At 45.6% G+C, this 27,259-nt stretch overlaps 1 protein-coding gene across 9 annotated transcripts in view; it reads right to left on the minus strand.

Moving 5' to 3' along the window:
• SETDB2 (SET domain bifurcated histone lysine methyltransferase 2) overlaps positions 1-27,259 on the minus strand; it is a 103,322-nt gene that overhangs the window by 36,779 nt on the left and 39,284 nt on the right. For 8 of the 9 annotated variants that reach the window (XR_012220387.1, XR_012220388.1, XM_073546092.1 and 5 more), the window contains 4 exons: positions 21,886-22,443; positions 8,448-8,567; positions 8,129-8,298; positions 253-463 (listed from right to left, as the gene is read on the minus strand). Coding sequence is in view for 7 of the 9 variants with exons in the window: in XM_073546092.1 (XP_073402193.1) it covers positions 253-463; positions 8,129-8,298; positions 8,448-8,567; positions 21,886-22,443 (1,059 nt within the window). In the remaining 2 variants the exon portion in view is untranslated. The remainder of the gene's footprint in view (positions 1-252; positions 464-8,128; positions 8,299-8,447; positions 8,568-21,885; positions 22,444-27,259) is intronic. The other variant, XM_073546099.1, reaches the window with a different exon arrangement.

The following is a 27,259-nucleotide window of genomic DNA, read 5'->3' on the forward strand; positions in this document are numbered from 1 at the left end:
ATGAATCTAAGGACAACATATATTAATAGACAGGCCTGTATCACAAGTGTTTCTTTACTCCTTGTTTTCATGTGCTCCTTCATGGTTTTGCTATCTTCAGTCTTAATCTACAATGTGCACATTCCAACAAGAACAAGGAAAACCATTGCATGAACATGTGTCCAAACTTTTGACCGGTACTGTAGTCATGGTAAAATATTTCACTAAAGAACAGAGGAACCTGCCTCCCCATGAAATAAGTTACACAAATACCTTTTCGTTTCAGCCTGCAAAAATCCGCTTAGTGGAGTAAGACGAAACTTCTGAGTGATGCTTGAAACTGAAGGATGAGCAGCAAGCTCAGAGTCTGAAAAAGAAACACCTCGCTTGTTTCCAACACATATGGTTGTGGTCTTCTTTGCAGGAGTTTGCTTCGTAGTTTCCTGGCCTGTGTTTATACTGACTGTTTTCATTAATATCCGTCCTAGGAGAGAAAAAGTAAAAAAAAACAAAAAAAAAAACAAGAAGAGATTGATCAGCAGCGTCAGTTAGTATATCAGAATTAATGTATGCTCACATTCATGTGATGGCATGATGACCCATCCTAGCAATCACTCTCCATGGTCAGTGCTGATCTGACCTTTGGGACCCTGACTGATGCTAAATGAGAACAGAGCCCCCTTCAAAAGTTTTTCTGGCAACTTAGCGCATGTAGAAAATCTGTAACTGGCTTAACCCCTTAATAACCGCCGATACGCCCTTTAACGGCGGTAATTAAGGGTACTTAAACCACAGCGCCGTTAATTCACGGCGTTGTGGAGAAAGTAAATAGCGCCCCCCAGTGTCGGATTTTCTCCGTGGTCTCAGCTGCCGGGGTAGCCGAGACCCCAGAGAACATGAATCGGGTCGGTTTTTACCAACCCTGCTTTTGTGATCACCGTTATTTACCCTATAACAGCGATCGCAAAAAAAAAAGCCGCGATTTTGCATTTAATTTCTCTTTCTTCTGATGTGGTCGCACATCAGGAGAGAGAAATAAGGTCCCCGATCCCCCCGGTACCTACCGGTGGTCGTGGATCCCCTCCCGGTGATCCTGCGTCCCCCCTGCCTCCTCCGGAGGGCGCCGCCATCTTGCTTCCGGAAGAAAATGGCGGGTGCTGGCAGATTCCATTCATTCATTTTGAACACTGTGATAAACTATCATAGTGAACAAAATAAAAAAAAAAAAAAAAAAAAGTAAATAAACCCCCCCCCCGTTTATCACCCTTTAGTTAGGCAAACATATTGAAATAAAGAAAATATTTTTTTTTTCATTTTTACATTAGGGTTAGGGCTAGGGTTAGGGTTGGAATTAGGGTTAGGGTTAGAAATAGGGTTAGGGCTAAGGTTAGAATTAGGGAGAATTGAGGGGCGTGGCTATGAAGTGGAGGAGGACAGACACGCGCTGCAAGAGCTCCTGCCCATCCTTCATCTATCCTGTACATCCCGCCTGTGTATCGCTGTATATCTGACAGCGCTTGGAGTCACTGGTTACCGGGATCCCCCGGGAGCTCCGCGGGAGAGCGCAGGACGGCTTCGGTGAGCAGGAGACTTGAAAAGCCGGGGTGGACAGCAGGGCCCACACGAGGTGGCAGCCATCTTGGAAGCGCGCTCTATCAGAGGGAGCGCGGCGACCAGCTTCCAACGCTACAGCGTCGCATGGCAGCGACCTGTATCCTACAGAATCTGAGGGATGTGCGGTGAGTGCCCTGAAAGATGGGCCCTGCATTACTCCCTCCCTCGTATTAACTGACTCGCTGGCCTGTTGGTGACATTATTGTGGGAGAACCTGCTCCCCCTCCTATTGCTGCTGTCTCTGAGGGTGGATTTCTCTCCCCCTCCCCCCTGCCATAAGAGCCTCAGTGATAAAGTGGTCCGTCTGCACGGATACTGCTCCCAGGCCACAATTAATAAACCTGGTCCCTGCTGTGTATATAACTGCAGCGGAAAGATATCTGGACAGTACATTTCCAGCTACACCAGTGTATTTCACTGCTCTTAACCATGAATCGATCTAAAGGATCCACGGCAGCAGAAAAATTTAAGGAATTTGTCAGACCCGACCCTGCTGAGAGTGCACGTTCTCTAAGGAATACCTCCTCACAATCTCAGCGTAAAAATCGTCCCTCAGGGGGTGGAGAGGAGACTGAACAGGAAGAAATGACTCAGTCTGCATCAACTGTTCAGATGCCTGCTTATCTCCCTCACTAGGACATCTCTGACGGAGAAAACAGAGGATGTCTACACTGAGGTGGGGAGACTCCGTCAGGATATGCAGGCCATGAGGGGATGCATCACAGAGGTGGAGGCAAGAGTGTCCCAGGTGGAAGACACCATTACGCCTATGGAGGCTAAGTTAACCAAGGTAGCGGGATCTATGAACGCCTGGAGGCAAAAGGCAGACGACCTAGAAAACAGAATGCGCCGGAATAACATCCGTGTCATCGGCCTACCTGAGCACTCTGAAGGTCAGCACCCTGAGCAATTCCTAGAGGGCTGGCTTAAGGCCTCTCTGGGAGATGAATTCTCCGGTGTTCGCTGTAGAGAGAGCCTACAGAGTTCCCACAAAGCCTCTGCCCCCGGAAGGTCCACCTAGACACTTCCTTGCACGTCTCCTCAACTGTAAAGACAGAGACACCATCCTACGCCTTGCACGACAAAAGAGTCCCATCAAGTTCAACAATGCTGTGATCTCAATTCTTCCCGGATTTCTCCATGGAACTCCAGAAGCAACGTGCACAATTTATCGACATCAAGAAGCGGCTCAGGGAAAGGAACATTGTATATTCCATGATTTATCCGGCTCGACTTCGGATTGTCCACAGGGGTTCCTCCGTGTTTTTCACGGATCCAGAGGAAGCTATCGAGTGGCTGCGGTCCCATAGAGGATCTCCTGCAAAGGAATCCTAGTATGTCCACTTTCATCTGGATCCCTTAATTACAGGCTTAATCGGAGCTCTCCTGGCGAGTACCCAGATATCTACAATACCGGATACTGTGTTCAGTGATGGTATCCCCTTGTTTATTTTTCAATAGGGGCGCGGGACATTGCTCCTATGTTATTAGATTTATGTTCTGTTTTCTTTTTTTCAATAGTTTTAGCTTTAAATGTTACTTAGGTAAAAGTTGCAGCCAATGGAAGTCCTATTTATGTGATATCTCCAAGTTCCACTCGGGTACCGATGCGCAACATGCCCAGATAAGTGGAGATGGGTTCTGAATTAATATTTTATGAAAATCTTGGCTACCAGGCTGAACTCTATTTTGGAACTCATACACCCTGACCAGACTGGCTTTATGCCTGGTAAAAGCACCTCCATTAATATTAGACGGGTCCAGTCGGTGGTCCAATATAGTTCCCTGATGCCGGACAATAAGTGGGCATTGGCATCGTTGGATTCAGCCAAGGCCTTCGATTCCCTTGAGTGGCCCTTCCTCCATGCATGCTTGTGGAGATATGGCATTGGAGATAGGTTCCTAAAATGGGTTAATACATTATATATGAAACCTAAAGCCCGCGTCATTGTGAATGGTTCCATATCTGAATCCGTTTCTCTGCACAGAGGGACTTGTCAGGGGTGTCCCCTTTCCCTGGCCCTCTTTGCTCTTGCAATAGAGGCACTGGCAATTCGCATGAGAACTTCCCCTAATATTATGGGCATAGAGATAGCAGATCGGGTGGATACCATAGGCCTATAAGCTGATGACATGGTAATATTTATGGCTAGGGCGGAGGAGACACTAGCGGGAGCGATTGCCACTATAAACAAATTCAGTAAGTATTCCGGCCTGTATATAAATTGGGAGAAATCTGCTCTGATGCCTCTTTCCCATACCCTGATGTCACGGCTTGAGACTCTCCTTGCTGCCTATTGTACCACACTTTAAATATCTGGGTGTTCATATTTCTCAATGCAGCACGTTTGATCTGCAACTTAATATATATCCATTGCTGGAGATGGTTAAAGTCAAATTTGCGACCTGGAGCAAACTCCCACTGTCTGTAGCCGGACGCAATAACTTAATTAAAATTATACTACTCCCTAAGATTAGCTACTTTCTCCAGCATAGTGCTGTGGTGGTGCCTAAGTCTTTCTTTACCAATTTGAATTCCCAGATTACATCTTTCATATGGGGGAGTACCAGGCCAAAACTCAAGCTGTCCACCCTACAAAGGCCAAAAGGGGGGGGGGGGCAGTGCTAGAGCTATAAATAAATGGATGCCCGGTGATCATCTCCCTAACTCTGAAAGCCATCTGCTTCATGCCGCACGTGCCGATTGCCTACTGTGGTTTTTGGAGTTGGAGAGGGTAAATGTCCCAATGCTTCGTCTGGCAAGATTAGTGTGGAGACAGATTAAGAGGGTGGTTGGATTTAGTGATATCATAGCTGAGATGCCCTTATGGAATAATAGTTATTTTCCGACACTGCTTATCCACCCGTCTGCCGAATTCTGGTCTCAGTACAATGTCTCTACGATAGGGGATCTACAGTATGTGACCGCGGTACACTATTATCCTTTGAACAATTACAAGCTAAATGCGATGTCCCGAGGTCGCAATTCTTCCGATATTTGCAACTGAGATCGGCCTTTCAATCGCACATGAGATATGTGGGTGTGAATAATGTTATCTCGTCTCTACCCTTGATAGGCATTCTTATGTCACAGGGACCCCAGGGTCTCGTCTCCTCTCTGTACACTTACATGCTGTCGGTGGGGGCGGAGACTGCCATGTGTTTGATTAGAGGGAAATGGGAAAGGCTCATCCCTGATACACAGGGAGAGGAGTGGGAGGAAATCCTGGAGTCAACAACTAAGGTGTCTCCGTCCATTTACAACAAAATGATACAACTTTACATTATAAACCAATCATATTTGACCCCGACTCGAATTTTTAGGATGGGCCGATTCCAGTCTTCGGAATGTCTGAGATGCCATACATCAGAAGCACAATTTATCCACATGATATGGCAGTGTCCAACTATAGCACATTATTGGAAAGAGGTGACATCATTATTAACCTCCCTAGTACAAATTCCCATTCCCCTTGAGCCATTGGTTGGTTTGTTTGGGGTGTGGGATGATGAGACATGGGGACACTATATGGGGATTTTCTTGCGGGAGACGCCGTTTATGGCACGGAAGGTACTGGCACTGCGGTGGATGGGGGGGGTTTGGATCCCTCCCTTAGGGCTTGGATTGAATTGGTAAACTAGATTATACCATACGAGCGTACGCTGTACCAAAACAGGAGATGCCCGGGTAAATTTGAGAAGGTATGGGAGAGGTGGAATTCCTCATCTCACGTTGTAGGATGGAGATATCGCAGGATAAAGATGTGGACACAGGCTGCAAGTAGTTATTGTTTTGTAGTTATAGTAATGGTTTAGAGGTTGACAGGCTTTATTGTTTGAATAATACCATGCAGACTAATGTGAGGTAGTTGACATTATGTTTTATTCTGTAAACAGCTGGTATATATACACTGTTTGACATTAATGCTTTGTGAAACATACGCTTTATATGGTATTTCTCGTCATTACCAGTTTGTACATTGTATACCCTGTCTATGGTTTAATAAACGAATTTAAAAAGAAGAATCAGGGTGAATTAGGATTAAGGTGAGAATTAGGATTAGGGTTGGGAGTGTGTTGGGGTTAGGGTTGGAGCAAGAATTGAGGGGTTTCCACCATTTACCAATTTTGGGGGTCTAATGTCTCCTGTTACCCTTGGGAAAATAAAAGAATTGGGGGCAAAAAAAAAAAAAAAATTAAAAAAAAAAAAAAAAAACACTTTTGTGGAAAAAGACTATTTTCACGGCTCTGCGTTATAAACTTCTGTGAAGCATTTGGGTGTTCAAAGTGCTCACCACACATCTAGATAAGCTCCTTGGGGGGGGGGGGTCGTTTCCAAAATGAGGTCACTTGTGGGGGGTTTATACTGTTTAGGCACATCCGGGGCTCTGCAAACGCAACATGACGCCATCAAAGTCTGCATTCCAAAATGGCGCTCCTTTCCTTCCAAGCTCTCCCATGCGCCCAAAACAGTGGTTCCCCCCCACATATGGGGTATCTTCGTACTCAGGACAAATTGAACAACTTTTGTGGTCCAATTTCTTCTGTTACCCTTGAGAAAATAAAACATAGCGGGCTAAAAAATTATTTTTGAGGAAATAAAAGTGATTTTTTTATTTTTACTGCTCTGCGTTATAAACTTATGTGAAGCACTTGGGGGTTCAAAGTGCTCACCACACATCTAGATAAGTTCCTTAAGAGGTCTAGTTTCCAAAATGGGGTCACTTGTTGGGGGTTTCCACTGTTTAGGAACATCAGGGGCTCTCCGAACGCAACATGGCTTCCGATCTCAGTTTCAGCCAATTCTGCGTTGAAAAAGTCAAACAGCGCTCCTTCCCTTGCGAGCTCTGCCTTGCGCTGAAAAAGTGGTTTACCCCCACATATGGGGTTTCAGCGTATTCAGGAGATATTGCACAACAAATTTTGTGGTTCATTTTCTCTTTTAACACTTGTGAAAATAAAAAAAATTGGTTCTGAAGTAAATTTTTTGCAAAAAAAGTTAAATGTTAATTTTTTCCTGCCACATTGCTTTAGTTCCTGTAAAGCACATAAAGGGTTAAACAGCTTCTTGAATGTGGTTTTGAGCACCTTGAGGGGTCTAGTTTTTAGAGTGGTGTCACTTTTGGGTTCTGTCATGTACACCCATCAAAATAACTTTAAATATGATGTGGTCCCTAAAAAAATGGTTTTGAAAATTTTGTTGTGAAAATGAGAAATCACTGGTTAACTTTTAACCCTTATAACTTCCTAACAAAAAAAAAAAAATTTGTTTCCAAAATTGTGCTGATGTAAAGTAGACATGTGGGAAATGTTATTTATTGAGAAATTTGTGCGACACATCTCTCTGATTTAAGAGCATAAAAATTTTAAGTTTTAAAATTGCAAAATTTTCAAAATTTGCGCCATATTTACGTTTTTTTCATAAATAAACACAAGACATATCAAAGAAATTTTACCACTAACATGAAGTACAATATGTCACGAAAAAACACTCTCCGAATCAGCGGGATCCGTTAGGCTATGTGCACATGTAGCAGAAAATTTCTGCTTAAAAACCGGACTCCCTTCCCCAGAAACCGCGCGTTTTTTTCTGCGCAAAAACCGCAGTTTATGCGTTTTTTTCCGCGTGGTTTCAGACTCACAGAAATGGCCAGAAATGCGGAAAAATCCGCGAAATTAATGAGCATGCTGCGTTTTTTACCGCAAAGTGTTTTTTTCGCGGTAAAAACCGCATCAATATGCACAAAAGTGCAAAATGCATAGAAATGGATGGGAAGCTTATTTTTAGCGTTTTTTATTGGCAAATCCGCTAAAAAAAAAAAAAAGATAAAAAACGGTGTGTGTGCACACAGCCTTAAAGCGTTCCAGAGTTATAACCTCATAAAGTGACAGTGGTCAGAATTGTAAAAATTGGTCCCGGTCATTAAGCTGCAAACTGGCTGTCACTAAGGGGTTAAAATGATACTGTGCAAGGAAAGACAAATAAGCAGCACTAAACCAGTCCTGCAACATAAATTTTCAATAGGATTGAGATCAGGGCTTTGTGATGGCCACTCCAAAACATTGACTTTGCTATCCTTAAGCCACTTTGTCACCATTTTGGCAGTATGCTTCGGGTCATTGTCCTTTTGGAAGATTCATTTCCACCCAATCTTTAACTTCCTGGCTGATGTCTTGAGATGTTGCAAGACAATTTATGGGAAAAGCTAAAAAGGCAGGTGCTAGCAAAGCAACCTACAAACCTGGATCTGTTACACCCGTTTTGTCAGGGGGAATGGGCCCAAATTCCCACCAACTATTGTGAGAAGCTTGTGGAAGGAAATCCCAAACGCTTGTCCCAAATTATTCAGTTTAAGGGCAATGGTACCAAATAATAATGAAATGAATGGAAACTTTTGATTTTGCAGTAAGTAATAAAAAGGTCATAAGAATTTCTCTGTCATTCTGGCATTTAGCAAATAATTATGGTATTTTTTTTCCCTTTATTACATCTTCATCATTCTGGGTAATTTAGAAAAAAAAAAAACAAAATTACCTGCATAGATGCACACGAATGTTCCTTTGTCAAGATCGTCCAGGCAGCGTACCCCCCAGCCCTTTCCTTTGGTGTTGAACACTTGGAGTCGGACCTGAAGGCCATGCTGCACAACCCGATTCTGGCACATCTTGCGGTCACATTCACATGATACATTACATTCATACAGTCTGCATGGAAAGGCACGGCTTTAAAAAGCAATTCTTCACTGAACTCAGGCAAACACTCACATTACTGCAATGTTCTATTAGGATTAATACATACAAACACAAAGAAACGCTGTTTGGAAACTTTATGTGGTCATGGGTCTGATACTCACCCAGTTGGCACAGGAGTCTGCAATCGCTTGTACTTATAACCTGCCGCTAATCCTCTTTTTGGTAATGTAACATCTGCACCAAGTTCTTTGGCAGTAAGCTGCAGACAAGCACATCTAGACCTACAGAGAGGGTTATATGGCACAATATAAAAACCAATTTAAAAAAAACCAAAAAATAATACACAGTGTGTAAACAATCCACTCATGATGCATGAAGGTTTTGTTGGATTTGTCTCCAAAAATGACAACATTTTCCAATAAAACATACATAAAGTGAAGCTCTATATGCTAAGTGAGACAATAATATACATTGTAATATCATATAAATGCAAAACTATATATTTCTGGTCCTAAACCAGTAAATCTCAAAATAAAAATCAATGTGTTAAAAAAAAAAAAATAAGAAAAATCTGACCGACTCATCCGGGTCCATCCCACAGGATTGCAGGAACAGGTACCACACGGAAGAGAGAGCTCGAGAGAGTATTTTCCTTTTGATTATTCATATAACCCCTTCCTGGTGGGGCAAAGGTTCATTTCTGTTCTTTTGCTCTTCCTACCAAGAGTCATCAGCATGTACATAACGGTGTCGGGGCTCGTGTTTTGCGTGACAAGTTGTAGGTTGGTAAAACACCATTCATTTTATGGTATCATTTACTGGACAGCGCTGAAAAAAAACAAAACGTGGGCGGCACAGTGGCTCAGCATCACCAAGGACCAACATCTGCAAGGAGTTTGTATGTTCTCCCCGTGTTTGTGTGGGTTTCCTCCCACATTCTAAAGACATACTAATAGGGAATTTAGATTGTGAGCCCCATCGGGGACAGTGATGATAAAGTGTGCAAACTGTAAAGCGCTGCGGAATATGTTAGCGCTATATAAAAAGATTATTATTATAAAACAAAAAAAAAATTCTGCCACTGTTTTAGGAGTTTCATTTTTACAGCATTCAGTGTGCAGGAATAATAACCTGCCAACACAATCCTCCAGGTCGGTACGATTTAATCAACACCGCAAATGTGTGTACAAAATATATACATAAAAGAGGCAACACTCAAAAATCCAAAGCAGGGAGAAAGTTGTGCCTTTACCAAACCATGTGGTTACAGCAACGTTTCGGTTCCTCACGGAACTTTTTTCAAGCCTTCAGAAGGTACTGAAACATTGCTGTAACCACATGGTGTGATAACGGCACAACGCTTTGCTCGATTTGCTGCCTTTCATATTTTATTCACGTGTACTTGATGCCAGTCCTTGGATATGCACCCTCTTCTAGTACGGTGCTCCTTTAGCCTTTCATTTTCTTATATTATATACACATGCATATCTGTCAGGGAGTGTAAAAATCGGTTTGCTTGCTGCCTTTTTATTTATATTCCTGTTGAAGAACTTGTGAGTTTTTGCAACACGATTGTTATTGGTACAATTTTGCAGGGCTGTGGAGTCGGTAAGCCAAACCTGCGACTCCGACTCCTCAATTTCCCTTACACCGACTCCGACTCCACGACTCCGACTCCCACACATATTGCTTATATTTAAGTGAAAAATTTATTGTAGTACAATGTGAACCTCAGACATTTAATCATTTTTATGATCCAATAATCAAGATATTTAGATAGAACAGAATATACACTCACTGGCCACTTTATTAGGTACACCATGCTAGTAACGGGTTAGACCCCCTTTTGCCTTCAGAACTGCCTCAATTCTTCGTGGCAGAGATTCAACAAGGTGCTGGAAGCATTCCTCAGAGATTTTGGACCATATTGACATGATGGCATCACACAGTTGGCGCAGATTTGTCGGCTGCACATCCCTGATGCGAATCTCCCGTTCCACCACATCCCAAAGATGCTCTATTGGATTGAGATCTGGTGACTGAGGAGGCCATTTGAGTACAGTGAACTCATTGTCATGTTCAAGAAACCAATCTGAGATGATTCGAGCTTTATGACATGGCGCATTATCCTGCTGAAAGTAGCCATCAGATGTTGGGTACATTGTGGTCATAAAGGGATGGACATGGTCAGCAACAATACTCAGGTAGGCTGTGGCGTTGCAACGATGCTCAATTGGTACCAAGGGGCCCAAAGAGTGCCAAGAAAAAATTCCCCACACCATGACACCACCACCACCAGCCTGAACCGTTGATACAAGGCAGGATGGATCCATGCTTTCATGTTGTTTACGCCAAATTCTGACCCTACCATCCGAATGTCGCAGCAGAAATCGAGACTCATCAGACCAGGCAACGTTTTTCCAATCTTCTACTGTCCAATTTCGATGAGCTTGTGCAAATTGTAGCCTCAGTTTCCTGTTCTTAGCTGAGAGGAGTGGTACCCGGTGTGGTCTTCTGCTGCTGTAGCCCATCTGCCTCAAAGTTCGACGCACTGTGCGTTCAGAGATGCTCTTCTGCCTACCTTGGTTGTAACGGGTGGCAATTTGAGTCACTGTTGCCTTTCTATCAGCTCGAACCAGTCTGCCCATTCTCCTCTGACCTCTGGCATCAACAAGGCATTTCCGGCCACAGAACTGCCGCTCACTGGATTTTTTTTCTTTTTCGGACCATTCTCTGTAAACCCTAGAGATGGTTGTGCGTGAAAATCCCAGTAGATCAGCAGTTTCTGAAATACTCAGACCAGCCCTTCTGGCACCAACAATAATGCCACGTTCAAAGGCACTCAAATCACCTTTCTTCCCCATACTGATGCTCGGTTTGAACTGCAGGAGATTGTCTTGACCATGTCTACATGCCTAAATGCACTGAGTTGCCGCCATGTGATTGGCTGATTAGAAATTAAGTCTTAACACACAGTTGGACAGGTGTACCTAATAAAGTGGCCAGTGAGTGTATATTGGTGTACTACCCGGTTTTCATTCTTTTTGGTACAGATATGGATAAATGGATAGATAGAGCAGATTTCTAATCTGCTTTTGCTATTGAAAACATTATCTATGAGCTCAAAAACCTTTCAGGTGATGCAGTTTTTTAAAAAGATGATCAGCTTTTGCAGCTGAAAAACGTATCCTCAAAAAACACAGGAAAAACGCTGTGTGTGAATGTAGCCTTAGATCAGGAATAGAACAGCCATTTATAGGACATTTCATAACTTTCCCAAACTCCTATGAAAAAATATTCAGCACATCCTGCATTGAATTACTGTACCCAATTTATTATATATTTTAGGAGTCGGAGTCGGTCCATTTTATACCGACTCCACCAAAATGAGCACCGACTCCGACTCCACGACTCCGACTCCACAGCCCTGCAATTTTGGGGTATTTATGACAGTCTGTTTTTTGAGGAAGTTGTAGTTACAAAAAAAAAAAAAAAAATGACTTACGGATGCAGCAATACAAAATTTATTTTTTGGTTGGTAAATGGTTCAAGTTTTTAAAGTCAGATTTTTTGTAAAACTTTTTACTTCTCTTTTGTGGCCCCTTGGGGGACTTCATCTTGCAATGATTTCTAGGCTTGTACTATATACTTAAGTATTGCAGTATACACTACAAGGTACAGTCTCCTTAGTCTAGGCTTCATGGACATATAAAGATGGTGGTGACAGTAGCCTTCAGGAGGTGCAGACGACCCTCTGACGCTGCACCACTCAAATGCTGCTGTTGGAAATTAACAGAATTAAGTGGCTAAACAGAAGCAAACAGAACCAGCTGCTGGGAAACAAAGGGCATCTGTCCTGTAAGGAGCAGGCGCTGCTCCCGAGCCTGCGCCACACACCCACACCCGAAATAGGATGTGCATGTAAGTACTTAGTCAGGAAGGATATAAATGGGTATTTCACATAAAGCTTATTTATTGTATATTGAAAAGTGATAAAACTTTATAACATAATTCTGCGTGTTTTTATTATACCCAAGTAAGACTCAGTAGGAATTGCTTATGTCTATTCGATGAAAAGCTCCGTAGACCAATCTATGATCGGACAGAATTTCACATCCTCTTTCCATACCAGTACTCCTGTCCATGTGATGGCTGCTGATGGAGAAGCATATGAATAGATGAATCATTCATTCCCCCGCTGCACCTACACTGATGTAATGTGAACAGCGTGTTACTATGGAGGATGCTGAATGACTTGCCCAGTTAAATGCCTCTTCAAAAGTAGCCATTTTGTGGATGGGCGTACCGTCCAGACAGCAAGGCAGGCCAAGCAAGGGATATGAAAACAGTCAGAGACAACTTCAAAGAAGCATTGATCAGTAAGCAGGGCAGTTCTGAGGACCTTCCATAAAACGCTTACATTATAATCACCCGGGTTGGCAATGGTTTGCATTGAAAAAAGGGTTAAACATCTCTGATCTAAGTTTTCTCCAGTTCCAGGCATGAGTTTTGGAGGGTTTCCATTACCTTTTCAGGGTATGCTCACAAATTTGTGTGCAGAAATTCCCAAGGATATAGAATACCAGAGCATAAAGGATATTGCATGTAGATGTTGTTAAAAGCCACATTTCATGTCAATGTTCTCAGAAAAACTTTCAAGGGGAATCTGTCAGTAGGATTTCAAGACTCAATGTTTGAGAAGATATGCAAATGAGGCTGAATGGCTATGTTAGATCTGAAGCCTCTGTCACTCCAGCTCTATTCCGTGCCCAATGCAGCACACTGCAGCTTGACTGATACCCTCTATGCTGTCAAGAGGGCGACATTCTGGACAGGAAACAGAGCTGGAGGGAGAGGCTTCAGATTTACTTATTTGCATATCAATTCATACGTTGATTTCTCAGTAACAGAGGAGTGGACTGGCCATGTATTGCAGGACTTGTCTTTGAAAGCGCTAGATGCGCATATAAATAGATTTTAAGCAGAATTTTACAACAATGACGGTGTCAATTCTCTGTGTGGAATTCATTGTGGATTGCCCCATGCAATGGAAAATCTGCAAAAAAGACCCCCAACACGGAGAGTTTGCTGCAGATATTTCGACAGCGTGTTTGCTACACATGAACATTTCCTTATTATGTATATATACTTACAAGCTTGTTTCAAAATACATTCATGAGAATCAAAAGAATAAAAAAAAAAAAGTAGACCACTTATACCATTCGTGCAGAGAATAGTAGCCTCTCCTGACAAACGTTTAGGGTTGTATAGGATTGAAAGAAAAAAATAAATAAAAAATCAGCTTATCTTTCCAGAAATAGTGCCACACTTGTCCAAAGACAGTCAGGGGTGCTTTGTACAGTGATTAGGAGAGTCCATCATCATTTACAAGGTGCTGCAAATTATGTAGATAGTGTTGAATAGTCTGGTAAGGAATATGTAGACTTCAGCACTGAAGAACGAACAAGATCAAAATGATTGCTTCAGTTGGGTTTAGAAAACACTACCAGTGTATATACAAATATAGTATCCAGCATTTCAACCTTTTGTGGCATTATATGTAGTAGTCCGGGGTCACACTTGCGAGAAACTCGCACGAGTCTCGCGTCTCAATACCTGGCACTGCCGCCGGCACTCGAGACCAGAGTGTGTGGCTGCATGTATTTCTATGCAGCTGAGCGCTCCGGTCCAAGTGCCGGGGGCAGTGCCGGGTATTGAGACGCAAGACACGGGCGAGTTTCTTGCAAGTGTGACCCCGGCCGTAGGGGAATGTCAGCACGGTCAATGCAAATGTGGAACAGGTCGAGTTGTGTGCAATGACATCACTAGATTGTGGCTGCTGCATGGAGACTCAGTCCACATACAGAGGGAATGCAGCCTTGCGTGTAGTATTTTTTTATATGTCAGTATTTGTGTGGCCATTACACTGTGTGGGAGAAAATCATACTGCATTGGGGGCACTATGGAAGCATAATTGTGTGTAGGGGGGGCACAGAGGGGGGTTGGCACCGTTCTATATGGCTACTGTGCACAATCCTGCTGACAGGTTCCCTTTAACTTGTAAAACCAAACACATGCCTTAGACCGAATAGCCCTGTTTCTAAGCCTTGACAAACCCTTTAAAGGGAATCGGTCACCCCATTTTGGCCTATAAGATGCGGCCACAGCCATCAGGGGCTTATCTACAGCATTCTGTAATGCTGGGGATAAGCCCATGATGTAACCTGAAAGACAAGAAAATAGGGATTTTTGTGTACTCACCGTAAAATCCTTTTCACCGAGCCAATCATTGGGGGACACAGACAGTGGGTGTTATGCTGCTTGCTACTAGGAGGACACTAAGTAACACAGAAAAAAAGTAACTCCTCCCCTGCAGTATACACCCTCTCGCTAGCTGGGAATTCCCCAGTTCGGTGAAAAAGCAGGAGCATTAAACAGTCAACAATAACCATAACTAAGTCAAAACCTAAGAATGCTACAGTGAGCTAAAAGGCTAAACAGGGTGTGTGCTGTGTCCCCCAATGATTGGCTCGGAGAAAAGGATTTTACGGTGAGTACACAAAAATCCCTATTTCTCCTACGCCTCATTGGGGGACAGACAGTGGGATGTCCTAAAGCAGTCCCTGGGTGGGGAGCATACAACTGCTAATACCCCATGTACCACTGACTCAACACTGTGGTTCTGCCGATTGCAGGATGCGCCTGCCAAGAACTGCATCCACAGAGGCCTGAGAATGAATTTAGTAATGTCTTGTAAAGGTATGCAGACTGGACCAAGTCGCAGCCATGCAGACCTGTTCTGGCTATGCCTGGTGCCAAATTGCCCAGGAGGCGCCCACTGAGCGAGTGGAATGCGCATTAATCCCTGCTGGGCCAGGTGTGCCCCTGACATGGTAGGATTCCTGAATAGCCAAGCGAATCCATCTGGCTAGCGTGGCTTTTGAAGCAGCTAGACCCTTCCTATGTACCTCTGGAAGTACGAACAGGGCATCTGACTTGCGGAAGGGAGCCGTCCGCGAGATGTACCGTCTCAGAGCCCTAACCACATCCAGAGTGTGGAGGGCTTTCTCAATGCGATGGACTGGTGACGGACAGAAAGAAGGCAAAACAATCTCCTCATTGAGATGAAAAGACGACACGACCTTAGGCAGAAAAGACGGGGACGTCCTGAGAACTGCCTTGTCCTGGTGAAAATTTAGGAACAGAGAACGGCAGGATAGGGCTGCCAATTCCAATACTCGTCTGATTGATGTAATTTCCACTAGAAAGACCACTTTCCAAGAAAGAACAGTCAGTGGTACGTCCTGCAGAGGTTCGAAGGGAGCCTCCTGTAAGGCTCCGAGCACCAAGTTAAGGTCCCATGATTCCAATGGTCTTTTATAGGGAGGCGCCACATGGGAAACTCCCTGAATGAATGTCTTCACCTGAAGTTTAGTGGCAATTTTGCATTGGAATAGCACTGACAAGGCTGAAATTTGGCCCTTGAGCGAGCTAAGTGCAAGGCCTGACCTTAATCTGGATTGTAGGAATTCCAATATGGAAGGAAAAGAAAACACCAGAGGGAATCGACCATGGTCCTTGCACCACGAGAAGAAGGTCTTCCAGGTGCGGTGATAAATGCGCATGGACACAGGCTTCCTAACATTAATCATGGTGGAGACCACATCGGGAGAAAAACCAGCCTGTTCTAAAATCCAAGTTTCAACGGCCACGCCGTCAAAGACAGGGCCTCGGAGTTCTGGTGGTAAATCAAGCCCTGAGAGTAGATCCATGCGATCTGGAAGTCACCAGGGAATGTCGGTGAGCAGTTGTACTAGTTCTGCGTACCATGCCCGGCGCGGCCAATCTGGCGCGACCAGGATTACTGGTACTCCTCCTGCTCTGATTTTCTTGCTGACTCTCGGGAGTAAGGGAAGAGGAGGAAGATGTACGGGAGCCGGAACTGGTGCAACGGTAGAACTAGGGCATCCGCTCCGATGGCGGATGGATCACGCGATCGGGCAATGAACCGAGGAACCTTGTTTAGTCTTGAGGCCATGAGATCCACATCCGGAGTCCCCCAACGATGGCAAATCTGCTGAAAAACGTCCGGATGAAGAGACAACTCTCCTGAGGCAAGGCCCTGGCGACTGAGAAAATCTGCCACCCAATTCTCTATGCCCGGGATGTGAATCACTGAGATGGGCGAATGGTTGGTCTCGGCCCAATGGAGGATGTGCATGGTCATCCTGCTCCGAGTACCCCCCTGACGGTTCATATACGCCACAGCCGTGGCGTTGTCAGATTGGATCCTGATGGGGTGACCTGCGAGGAGATGGTGGAAACTCAGTAGGGCTAATCTGATCGCTCGTATCTCCAAGATGTTGATGGGGAGACGTGATTCCCATGTTGACCAATGACCCTGTGCTGTGTGGTGACGAAATATTGCACCCCAGCCCAGAAGACTGGCGTTGGTTGTCACCACTGACCATCGTACTGGGAGAAAAGACTTCCCTTGACTGAGGGAGGATTTTAGTGTACACCTCTTGAGGGCTTGTCTGACCCGAAGGGACAAGAGAAACAGACGGTCCAGGGAGAACGGGTTCTTGTCCCTTGCTCGGATTTCTGAGCCGAAGCTCCCTCTGGTGGTTACTGAAGGTAGTGGAGCTGGTCAGATTGACAGAGGTGTTGCAAGTTCTCTTTCTGGGCTCCCTCTGGTGGTTACTGGAGCTTGTCAGATCGACAGAGGCTTGCCACCTGATAATGATGAGGACGATTGGAGATCTGGGGTTTCTGACTGGAGTATCTATCTATATATTGAGACTATATGGCTCTTAAAGTGTATTGCCTATAAACCTGGGTTATTATAATATTAAGTCATTTTTACATATTCCTTTTTGCCTGGCATAATGGAGGAGGAGAGCACTGGGTCTTTATTATAAGACTTTTTTGATAGCGTTTGGGTCCTTTTAAATATGTCACTTTTTGTATATTTTTTTGTGTCAATAAAATTTAATTGGATTTGTATATATTTTTCTGAAATATTGTGATTATAATTGGGTTGATCGCACCTCAATACACACAACTTTTTCTAGTTTTTTGCTGACTGGAGTATTTAAAGACAGCTGACTTCCTTCAATCCCTGCTGGTGACTTTCTTCCTGTGCCTTCTGAGGTCTGATGTCTCCTGCTCTGTTCCTGCATGGTTCAGCTAAGTGGTTCATTTGCTAATCTTTTGCATTTGATCTGGTTTTGTCTCTCTCTGCTTTGTGCAGGTCAGCTTGCTCCTGCTGGGGCTGTGCTGGATCACCGCCCATATGTTACTGCTTGTGTCAATTTGTTCTGTCCCATTATATTGGTCTCTTTTTGCTTTGCTTTCAGTATATACCAGAGTGCTGATATAGTGGGAGCGAAGTCGTGTGACTTCAGTGTTTTTTGTGCATCAGACGTGTTGGATTTTTCAGGGTTTTTTTACGTGATTGCAGACAGTGTCTTTCCTTTCCTGTCCTGTCTAGTCAGTTTGGGCCCCATCGTTTGCTCAGTCTATTTTTCTGCCTGCGTTTGTGTTTTCATCTTGTCTCACCAACAATATATGTTTGGGGGCTATTCCTTTGGGGTCTGCTCTGGGGCAGTTTAGATTTAGCCTCTCTTACTTTAGGCTGAGTTAGCTCTCCGGCTGTGCCGAGGCATCTAGGGCATCGTAGGTAAGCTCCACGGCTACTGATAGTTGTGTGGATAGGATCAGGGGTCTTGAATCCGCTTGGTTACCAACCTCTCTGGTTTTCTGGTGGCTTAGCCTGGTCCTGCTATCCTCCTTGGTGACCCATCCATAACAGGACTGCCTCCATTGCTGCTACCATCTTTCAGAGAACCCTTATGCTGAAACGAATGGAGTGAGAAACCGGTCGGGAAAGAGTTCGCGCTGCCTGTTGTAAGGCTCGGGTCTTCTCTGGAGGGAGAATGACCAACCCGCGGGAAGTGTCCAAGATCATTCCTAAAAAGGAAATCCGCTGACCCGGTGTTGGGGGAAGACTTTTCAAAGTTTATCTTTCAACCCAGGCGAGAAAGTGTATTTACTGTTATATCCACTGATTCCTCGCAGGCTGGAAAGGACGGACCCTTGATGAGCAGGTCGTCCAGATACGGCAGCACCACCACTCCCCGAGAGTGGAGAATGGCCATGACCTTGGTGAAGACCCTGGGGGCGGTGGAGAGTCCGGAGGGCAAGGCAACGAACTGGAAGTGAATTGCAAAATGCAGGAACTGCTGGTGGGACGGGCAGATCGGAATGTGAAGGTAAGCGTCCTTGATGTCGATGGATGCTAGGAACTCTCCTTTTTCCATGGAAGTGACTACTGATCCAAGAGATTCCATTCGGAATCGCCGTACCTTGACAAACTGATTTAACAGTCCTTCTTTGGAACCACAAAAAGGTTTGAATAAAAACCCCTGAACCTTTCGTCTTGAGGAACCGGAATGATGACTCTGTCTCTTTGCAACGCCTGAACGGCCCGAAGGAAGGCTGTTGTCATTTTCTTGGGAGGTGAGGACCGGAAAAAATGTATTGGAGGGGGGGGAAAGAAAATTCTATCTTGTATCTGGAGGACACCAGCTCCCTGACCCACTTGTCGTGGATGACCGTGAGCCAGGTGTGACTGAAGGAAAGTAGACGACCGCTTACTTTGTCGGTGTCCGCCGGATACCGCAACAAGTCATTGTGTAGAAGATCTATGGGATCTGGCTCCCTTAGATCCAGATGCCCTTGGCCTGGGCTTCCAAGAGCGGTTAAGTCTGTATGAGACCTGGGAGCCTCTGTCTCCGCACGGGGACCAACCTGAACCGGAAGAGAAGGTAGAGGAGGACCAACCGGAATTGTTGCGAAAAGGTCGAAAACTTGTCGGCTGTTGGTTCCGAAACGGCCGAACAGCCTTTTGTTGGGGAAGGAATTTACTTTTTCCCCTGGTAGCATCAGAAATGAGCTGGTCCAATTTCTCTCCAAATAGGCGACCAGTTTGATAATGCAGAGAAGTCAACAATCTTTTAGATGTGGCATCCGCCCGCCAGATGCGGAGCCATAGGGCTCTTCTAATGGAGATTGCATTAGCGGCAGTTTGAGCAGCGCAATTGGCGGCATCTAAAGAAACATTCACTACAAAGTCCCCTGCGTGAATTATTTGCTTGGCGATACTGGTTGCATCCGGAGGAAGATTGCTATCCTGGAAGGCAGTAATTAAGACTTCTGCCCAAGCGGCCATTGCCTTAGCGACCAAAGTTGCAGCGAAAAATGGAAAAAGCGTCGCTCCTGAAGCTTCAAAAACTGAACGAGCAAGGTAGTCAACTTGTCGATCGAAGGGGTTTCTGACTGAAGAGCCCACAGAAATGGATAGGAGCGTTTTAGAAGCAAAACGCGATACAGGAGGGTCCACCGAAGGGGACTGTAACCAATCCTTCATTAGGTCTGGAGCAAAAGGGTATTTAGCCTCAGTGGACTTTTGCCCTGTGAACCGCTTATGTGGCCGATCCCTATGTTTCTGGATTATGTCCTTAAACTCCGGATGGCTGGTAAATAACCTGTGCACACGATTGGTCCTCTTAAACGAGATAGCGTGTTCTGGAGCAGGAATATTTTCCTCATCCAATTTCAGAATACTGTTGACTGATTCTATAAGAGAATCAAGTGACTCTTAGTCAGTTGGAGGATTCTGAGGGGCTGACGTGTCAGATTCAAATTCAGAGTCGTGCTCGTTGCGAACATTAGGAGAGGGAGAGACAGAACTCGCCGACGCGCAAGCGTGACTAGGGGAAGCGCCATGTGTCCGCTTTCTAGAGACCTGACCATCCCTTGAACGAGAATGGCCCCTGCTGGTGGACGGTCGCAATCCGTACATAACGGATTAGTCTGGGCACAGCAGTCTTGCAAGTGGTACACACGGTAAAAAACACAGTGTGCTTCTTAGTAGCCCGTTTAGCTTCCTTAGATTGAGACAGAGTGGCCCCGAAAGGGTTAAAGGCAGAGCCTGGGCTGCAGCGAATGTGCAGAGAAGGGGTTAAGCTTTGTTCTGAGGGCAGATGCAGCTTACCCACGGTCCTGTGCTGTGTCCCCGGGAGGAATAGCGGTGGCCCTGTAGTGTTGTCCTTCAGAGTGCACGCCTCACAGCCGTCCCAGAGCAGGCTGAGGTAACAAACATGGCGCCCCTGAGACTAGCATTGCGCCTCTCGTACAGAGCAAGAGGCGCCAAGGACGAGGGCGCTAATCAGTGGGCGGCGCTATGCAAATTGCAGCCTAGCAGGCCGAAAAAGCTGGGGACTAAATTTTTGGCCTACCCGCCGTAAGTGCCGGGAGTGGGGGTGGGGGTGGGGGGCCGCGACAGGGCGCCTGTGTACCACCGCTGATACAAAGTCAGCGCTTCTCCCGAGGACAAGGACCCGACCCAATACCTCCATCCAGTGCTCAGGCAGGCCTTGCTGTCTGGGGCCTTCCAGCTGCAGGGCTTCATCCTCCCGGGTGATGCAGCAGAGCTGGAGGAGCTCTTAAAAGGGTATTGTTCAATCGATCCTCCCTATGGGCAGGGGGATGGAGAGCTATGGGGATGATTCAGGGCATCCGAAAGTGCTGCTCAAGTCTTCTCCATGCACTCTGTGCGCTTGTCCTCTTATCCGTGGGGTACCGGGACCACACTCTGTGCTCCGTCATCGTCAGAAGAATCATCCCCAGTCGTCGCAGGAAAGTGTACGGGGAGGTATACTCCATGTGCTTGCCTGTTGTTGGTTCGGGGGAGAGCGGGCCGTAGAAAGGAACCATCACCCCCTTCACTCCGTTAATTAAAAAATAAAAATTTACAGAAAAAAAAATTCAAAACTGAAAATAAAAACGGTGGGGTCTGAAGCCAGACCCAAGTGCCTCCTACAGACACTAAGCAAGAACTGGGGAATTCCCAGCCAGCGAGAGGGTGTATACTGCAGGGGAGGAGTTAACTTTTTTCCTGTGTTACTAAGTGTCCTCCTAGTGGCAAGCAGCATAACATCCACTGTCTGTGTCCCCCAATGAGGCGTAGGAGAAAATGAGTTAGATTATACTCACCCGGGGATCCGGTGCGGTCCGATGGGTGTCGCGGTCCGGCACCTCTCATCTTCTAGCGTTGATGTCCTCCTTACTTCTGCCGCGGCTCCTGCGCAGGCGTACTTTCTCTGCCCTGTTGAGGGCAGAGTAAAGCAATGAAGTGCGCAGGCGCTGGACCTCTCTGACCTTTCCCGGCGCCTGCGCACTGCAGTTCTTTACTCTGCCCTCAACAGGGCAGAGAAAGTACGCCTGCGCAGGAGCCGCGGCAGAAGTAAGGAGGAGGACGTCATCTCTAGAAGATGGGAGGCGCCGGACCGCGACACCCACCGCACCCGACCCCAACCCCCGGTGAGTAGAATCTAACTTGTTTTTCTTCTCTTTCAGGCTACATCGGGGGCTTATCTACAGCATTACAGAATGCTGTAGATAAGCCCCTGATGGCGGTGGCAGCAGCTTATAGGCCCAAAATGGGGTGACAGATTCCCTTTAAATGTCAGGCAGAGAAAGCTTACGTTAATCAGTTTAATTACATTAATCATTTTTATTAGTCTAAATACTTACACATCCAAACAGCCGTCTGTACAGTCACAGCATCCTTTGAACAGGTCAGTGAAGTTATTGATGGAGTATCCACGTGGCCAAGGAGACTTTCTGTAGGTAAAAGGAGTCGGTCTGGTTTCATCGATTTCATTGCAGACTGGAACTGGCACCAACTCTGCATCTCTGCTGATATCAGCTTCCTGAAAAACTACTTGGTTCTTGACAAGGTTTCTATCTAGCTGGAGGTAGGTATTGAATGAGAAATGATCTACAGATAAAAAGCGGCATTTAGTATCAATGAGGTAAGAATGCACATCATCGAAGTTCTGGAGACCCTTTCCACATGGGGTTTTGTAAATCACATCGAGCTGTCTTGAGATGAGACTTGACTTTGCATGTCGCCTTTGGAAATGACAAAGTACTGGAAACCTGAGTGGATTTTCTCTTTTGCTCAAGTATGGACTCACACTGGACAGACACATTGGCCCACAACGGTGCTTCTCATAAATGATATGTTTTGTGGTCAAAGCAGATGCTGCTTCACTGGACTCCGATTCAGAATACGGTAAATTGTTCTCTCTGTTTAGAAAAGAATAGAAGTAAGACAACTCTTAGTGATATATAATGGGAACATGTCAGCGGGATTGTGCTCAGAAACCCACACACACTGTCAGGTCGTCGCCGTTATACTGATTACAATGACAACTTGGTTGATGAAATCCGTCTTGTGGTTGTTGTGTAATCTTTATTTTCAGTTTATGAGCGTCCTGGCGGCCTGGGGGGGCATCATGTGGTGTTCCGATTGGGTATTCAAACTATTCATCTGTATGGCTTCTGACAGGTCATTGATCCCTCACTGACCTGGCCCCTATCAGCGTTCACATACACGCTACTGCATAGGCGCCACCATCTTGTTAGAGAAAATAATACACTGTCCCCACCAAGATGGCGCCAACACAGTAACATCTATCAGATTGCCGATAGATGCTACTGCCTAGGCACAGCCGGCGCCATTTTGAGAATTTTTTTTTTCTGAATAAATTTATATCAGCAAATAAAATAATTAAATGCATTTTATACATGCGATCACGCTGCAGAGCAGGCACCACCACCAGCCTACTGGTTTTATTTTATTTTTTTTCAAAATATTTATTCATATCTCATTAAACTGAAAATAAAGATTACACAACAACCACAAGACAGAGTTCATCAACCAAGGTATCATTTTAATCAGTATAACGGCGCCGACCTGACACCGTCTGTAGGTTACTCAGCACAATCCTGCTGACAGGTTCCATTTAAGATGGACGCTTCTGACTTCAAAACTTGAAAGCAATGGCAGCAGATGAGTCAGGGCTGTCTGGGTTCTGCAGAGGTGACCATGGCAGTTTACCATATGGTTGCCTCCACAACTGTATACCCCTGTCTAATACTGTGTCTTCAGCCATTAATTGCAAATTTTAGATACTGATTGCTGTTTATTATAAAGGGCAACTGTAGAATTAGCATTATTGAAAATGCTTCTTTTCATTTAAAGCCCCAATTCCCAAAAAGTTGGGATCCCATGTAAAATGTAAAGAAAACAAGAATTGAATTGGAAACCTCTTATAGACATACTTTATTCAGAACACAGATTAGAAGGTGAAAAGTAGATTTTGGGTTCTTCTTACAGTAAAATCTTTCTCGGAGCCTTCATTGGGGGACACAGGAAACCATGGAGTGTATGCTGCTGCCACTAGGAGGCGGACACTATGCAAATAAAGTTAGCTCCTCCTCCACATTGTACACCCCACCGACCGATGCCAAGCTGGTCAGTTAGTGTCAAAGCAGTATAAGCAGCAACTTAAACGGAAACATTAGAAAAAAAGGGTGGATGCTGGGTCCCCCAATGAAGGCTCCAAGAACGATTTTACAGTAAGAACCCAAAATCTACTTTTCTCTGTCGCTTCATTGGGGGACATAGGAAACCATGGAACGTTCCAAATCAGTACCCAAGAGTGGGAAGAACCAGTCAAAACACGAGCAGAGGCGAGAATCGCAGGATGGAGACCAGCCTCTGTAATATGTAGAAGACCTTAATACCCAGGCGAAAAACGCCACGAAGGCAGGAGGAAAGGCAAAAATATAACAGAACATCAGCTTAGAGAGCTGCTATTAGGAACCCGAGAAGGAATGTTGCAGGAGGCTAATCGTCCAGATGCCGAGAGAAGTAAGGAAGACAAATGATGAGGACTGTCCAAACACAAGCAAGAAATCTCAGAGTCCGAAGAAGCTGTTCCCGGCAGAAAGAACACTGAGATGCCCTTTGTCCAGTTACTAAGGAATCCGGGAAAATTGCTAGAAAACCAAGAAGGTACGCAGGAAAAAATTACCGTCAGAGGCGGGCTATCCCAAAGACACCAAGGAACCCGCTATGTATCAACGAAATGTGCACTTTCCACAGGAAAAACCGAAAAGAGAAAATGGTTTCCCTGAAAGGGAAAAGGAGAAGCCCAAGGGGGTCGAGTGACAACTAGGCTCTAGAAGCGACCCAGGGAGGAGAGAAAAGGGCATCTAAAAGGGGAATTCCCTGTATAGATCGTATTAATGCCATGATTGGAGGAACCGAAGTTTGGATGTCGCGGTTCACTAGCAGGCCACAAAAAGGACAGGGACAGTTAAATTATATATCAAGGAAAAAATTGAAAGTAGGCTATGGTGAACCTCCTGGAGAGCAAAACACTGAGACCGTACTGAAAGAAACCTCGTGTAGTATTCAGGATCTCTTCAGAGTGGCGCAGGTTCTGTTTCATCAACAAGTGGTTCAGAAAACAAGAACCGTCTGAAGAGACAACCCCTTGCCTGTCTACGTAGGTAGAACTGCCACGGACGACACCGCAGACTCGGATCAATCAGGAAGCTAAAATCAAGCTTACCAGGATGTGAATGGTGATAAGGGACTACGGAAATAAATTGTCTAGATGGCATGGGAAGGCACAATAGCAAATGAGCAGTCAAACACTAATAGAGAGGGATACAGCCCTACTCCGAACAGGTAGCAAACGGAAGAACTGCAGTATACCACAGCACACGTGGCAGGAGACCAGGCCAATCCATGGAAGGCTGGCTATGGGAAGGAGCACATAGCATCCAGAAGAAAACCTGACTGATGAAAGGAACAAACTGTAAGGCCTGGGTGACCTTGTCGATCCTGGACTATCTGGGACGGTGTGAGGATTCATGTGTGTGGACCCGCTTACCTAGGTGTGAGTCACAACACAACCATAGATAATGGAAAACGGATACGATTCTTGCCGAAATAAAAAACCTGCTGTCGCCATGCTCCTCATTGGATCCAGGCCTGGAGTAGTCTTTGTACACTGGTCGATGCTTGGCAGAGTAAGATCCAATTCCTGTCAGAGGGGGGAACTTGTTCCTGCAACATTTGGAAATCAAATCCCGGAGTTCATAGACTCCTATGCTCAAGGCTTTACCCGGTGTCTATAAGAAAGGAGACGTAAGTACTGAGAAACATATAGAGAGCTTGGGTATTGAGATAGCTCAAAGGCCTCCAGAATCGTACAGTGACCAGTCATGAGTGTCATGGTATATATCGAATCTGACTCAGTAAGAATTAGCCAGAATGTATAAACTACAAATGGTAAATCAACTATGGTAGGTGTAACGCACTGGATAGTGAAGACAGCCTGAGGAGAGCGCTGTAAAATTACCCACAAGATTGTCAGCAGTAGGCCCGAATAACCAGAAGGTGAAGGAAGGCACCGGGGGAGCAAACGCAATCAGGGCACAGTGCATGGCTGAAAGACGACATCCGGTACTTGACACCTGCGTGTCAGACCTATCTGAAAGTGAACTGGCCACTTATGCTGCTGCGAACAACCGTGTGACACATGGTAGAATGTCTGTCTATATGAAAAAGACAGCAGATGTTAATGACCACGAGACATGTAGTTGAAGGCGCGCCTGAATCACCTGCAAGCGGGCTAGCACTGCAGCTGCAGACAGAAGTGATGAATACCAGACACCTCTGTTTCAGTGAGTGGTGAATAGAAGGGAGCGTAGGCAGATAATGCCCAAGACCCTGAGGTACATGATAAAGGGAGCTCCTGACTCATCTGACTATGGGAGACCAGGACCGATGCAGCCAACAACCCTGGGCACGTCTGAATTACTTTTAGTCGATATCTGCCATCTTTCCAGTATCTGTTAGGTGCTGCATCTAAATCCTGGATAGCAGATAGGGTACTGCTGCAATCGAACGTGAAAAAGAATGCTTCCGACTCACCTGAATATGGTACAGAACACCAGTACCACTACGGCAGTCAACCCAAGACACGTCTAATGTACTGGAAAGATTATGGCTTCAATCTACTGTACTGTACCTGGTAGATGAGCTGCAATCGGCTCTCAGTATGCTGCAACTGACGCACAGTTGAGAGAACCCTGGAGAAAGGGTATAGGAGAGCCAATTTTTTGCTGCGGTCCAGATCTGGCTAACTGACGTCATTAGGCAGAATAACAATCTCACGTCCGGCTGTGTAGTAAGCTGCACCACAAAGTCTGTCCTGAAGTATGTCCTGTCATCTCTCCTGAAGGCAGGTCAGCTTGGGATCAGAGGATGACTAAACTCTACCCACGGTCTCCTGGGTTCAAACCCTTGAGCAAGACAATTGTAGTCGGCATTTTTTTTTTTTGGGTCCATTGAGCCACAGCAGACACTGCTGGAGGATGCAGAATTTTCCCAGCAGGAAGTCAGTCCCAAACACTGCGCTAGTGACGGGGTAGGAGCAACTCACCTCTCTGCCTAGAGCAGTGTAACGCTGGCATCAGGAGAGGGGCTGCGGGGAGATGCTGGGGGTGCACCTGTGTTGCCTGAAAAAGAAACGCCACCTTTCGGGTCCAGGTGTCGGCAGATGGCGACCGTAGGGCTCTTCATATCAAAAAGGGGCAAGCAGCTTCTACGCAACTGAGGGAGGAAGGGGAGCGTGCCACTGGAAGGAACTACCTCAAGTTTCCTATGACGGGCAGAGCCCATAGGTGCTGGTCTTGACCATCTAAACGAAACCATGTGCTTTGCGGGTTCCGTAGTGGCATCCTCAGAGAGAAAAAAAAAAAAAAAAGTGTTGACGGCCACAACACCACAGCGATGATAATGTGTGCAAACTGTAAAGCGCTGCGGAATATGTTAGCGCTAAATAAAGATTATCATCATCATTGTTGGCGATTCCTGCGATTCACTGGAGGAAGTTCAGGCCATCTGTCAATAACAGCCAACAGGGGCTGCAACCTTGGGGAGGTCCGCTACAGAATGTGACCGAGAGGAAAACCCACAATGGGAGCAGTGGGGAGACCCCTGGGTAGCAGGCGTGGGGGAGGTGCTGCAGACCTGACAGAG

The sequence above is a fragment of the Dendrobates tinctorius genome, unplaced genomic scaffold (assembly GCF_039654945.1).
Source record: "Dendrobates tinctorius isolate UK_male_01 unplaced genomic scaffold, ASM3965494v1 ptg000145l, whole genome shotgun sequence".
Taxonomy (NCBI): domain Eukaryota; kingdom Metazoa; phylum Chordata; class Amphibia; order Anura; family Dendrobatidae; genus Dendrobates; species Dendrobates tinctorius.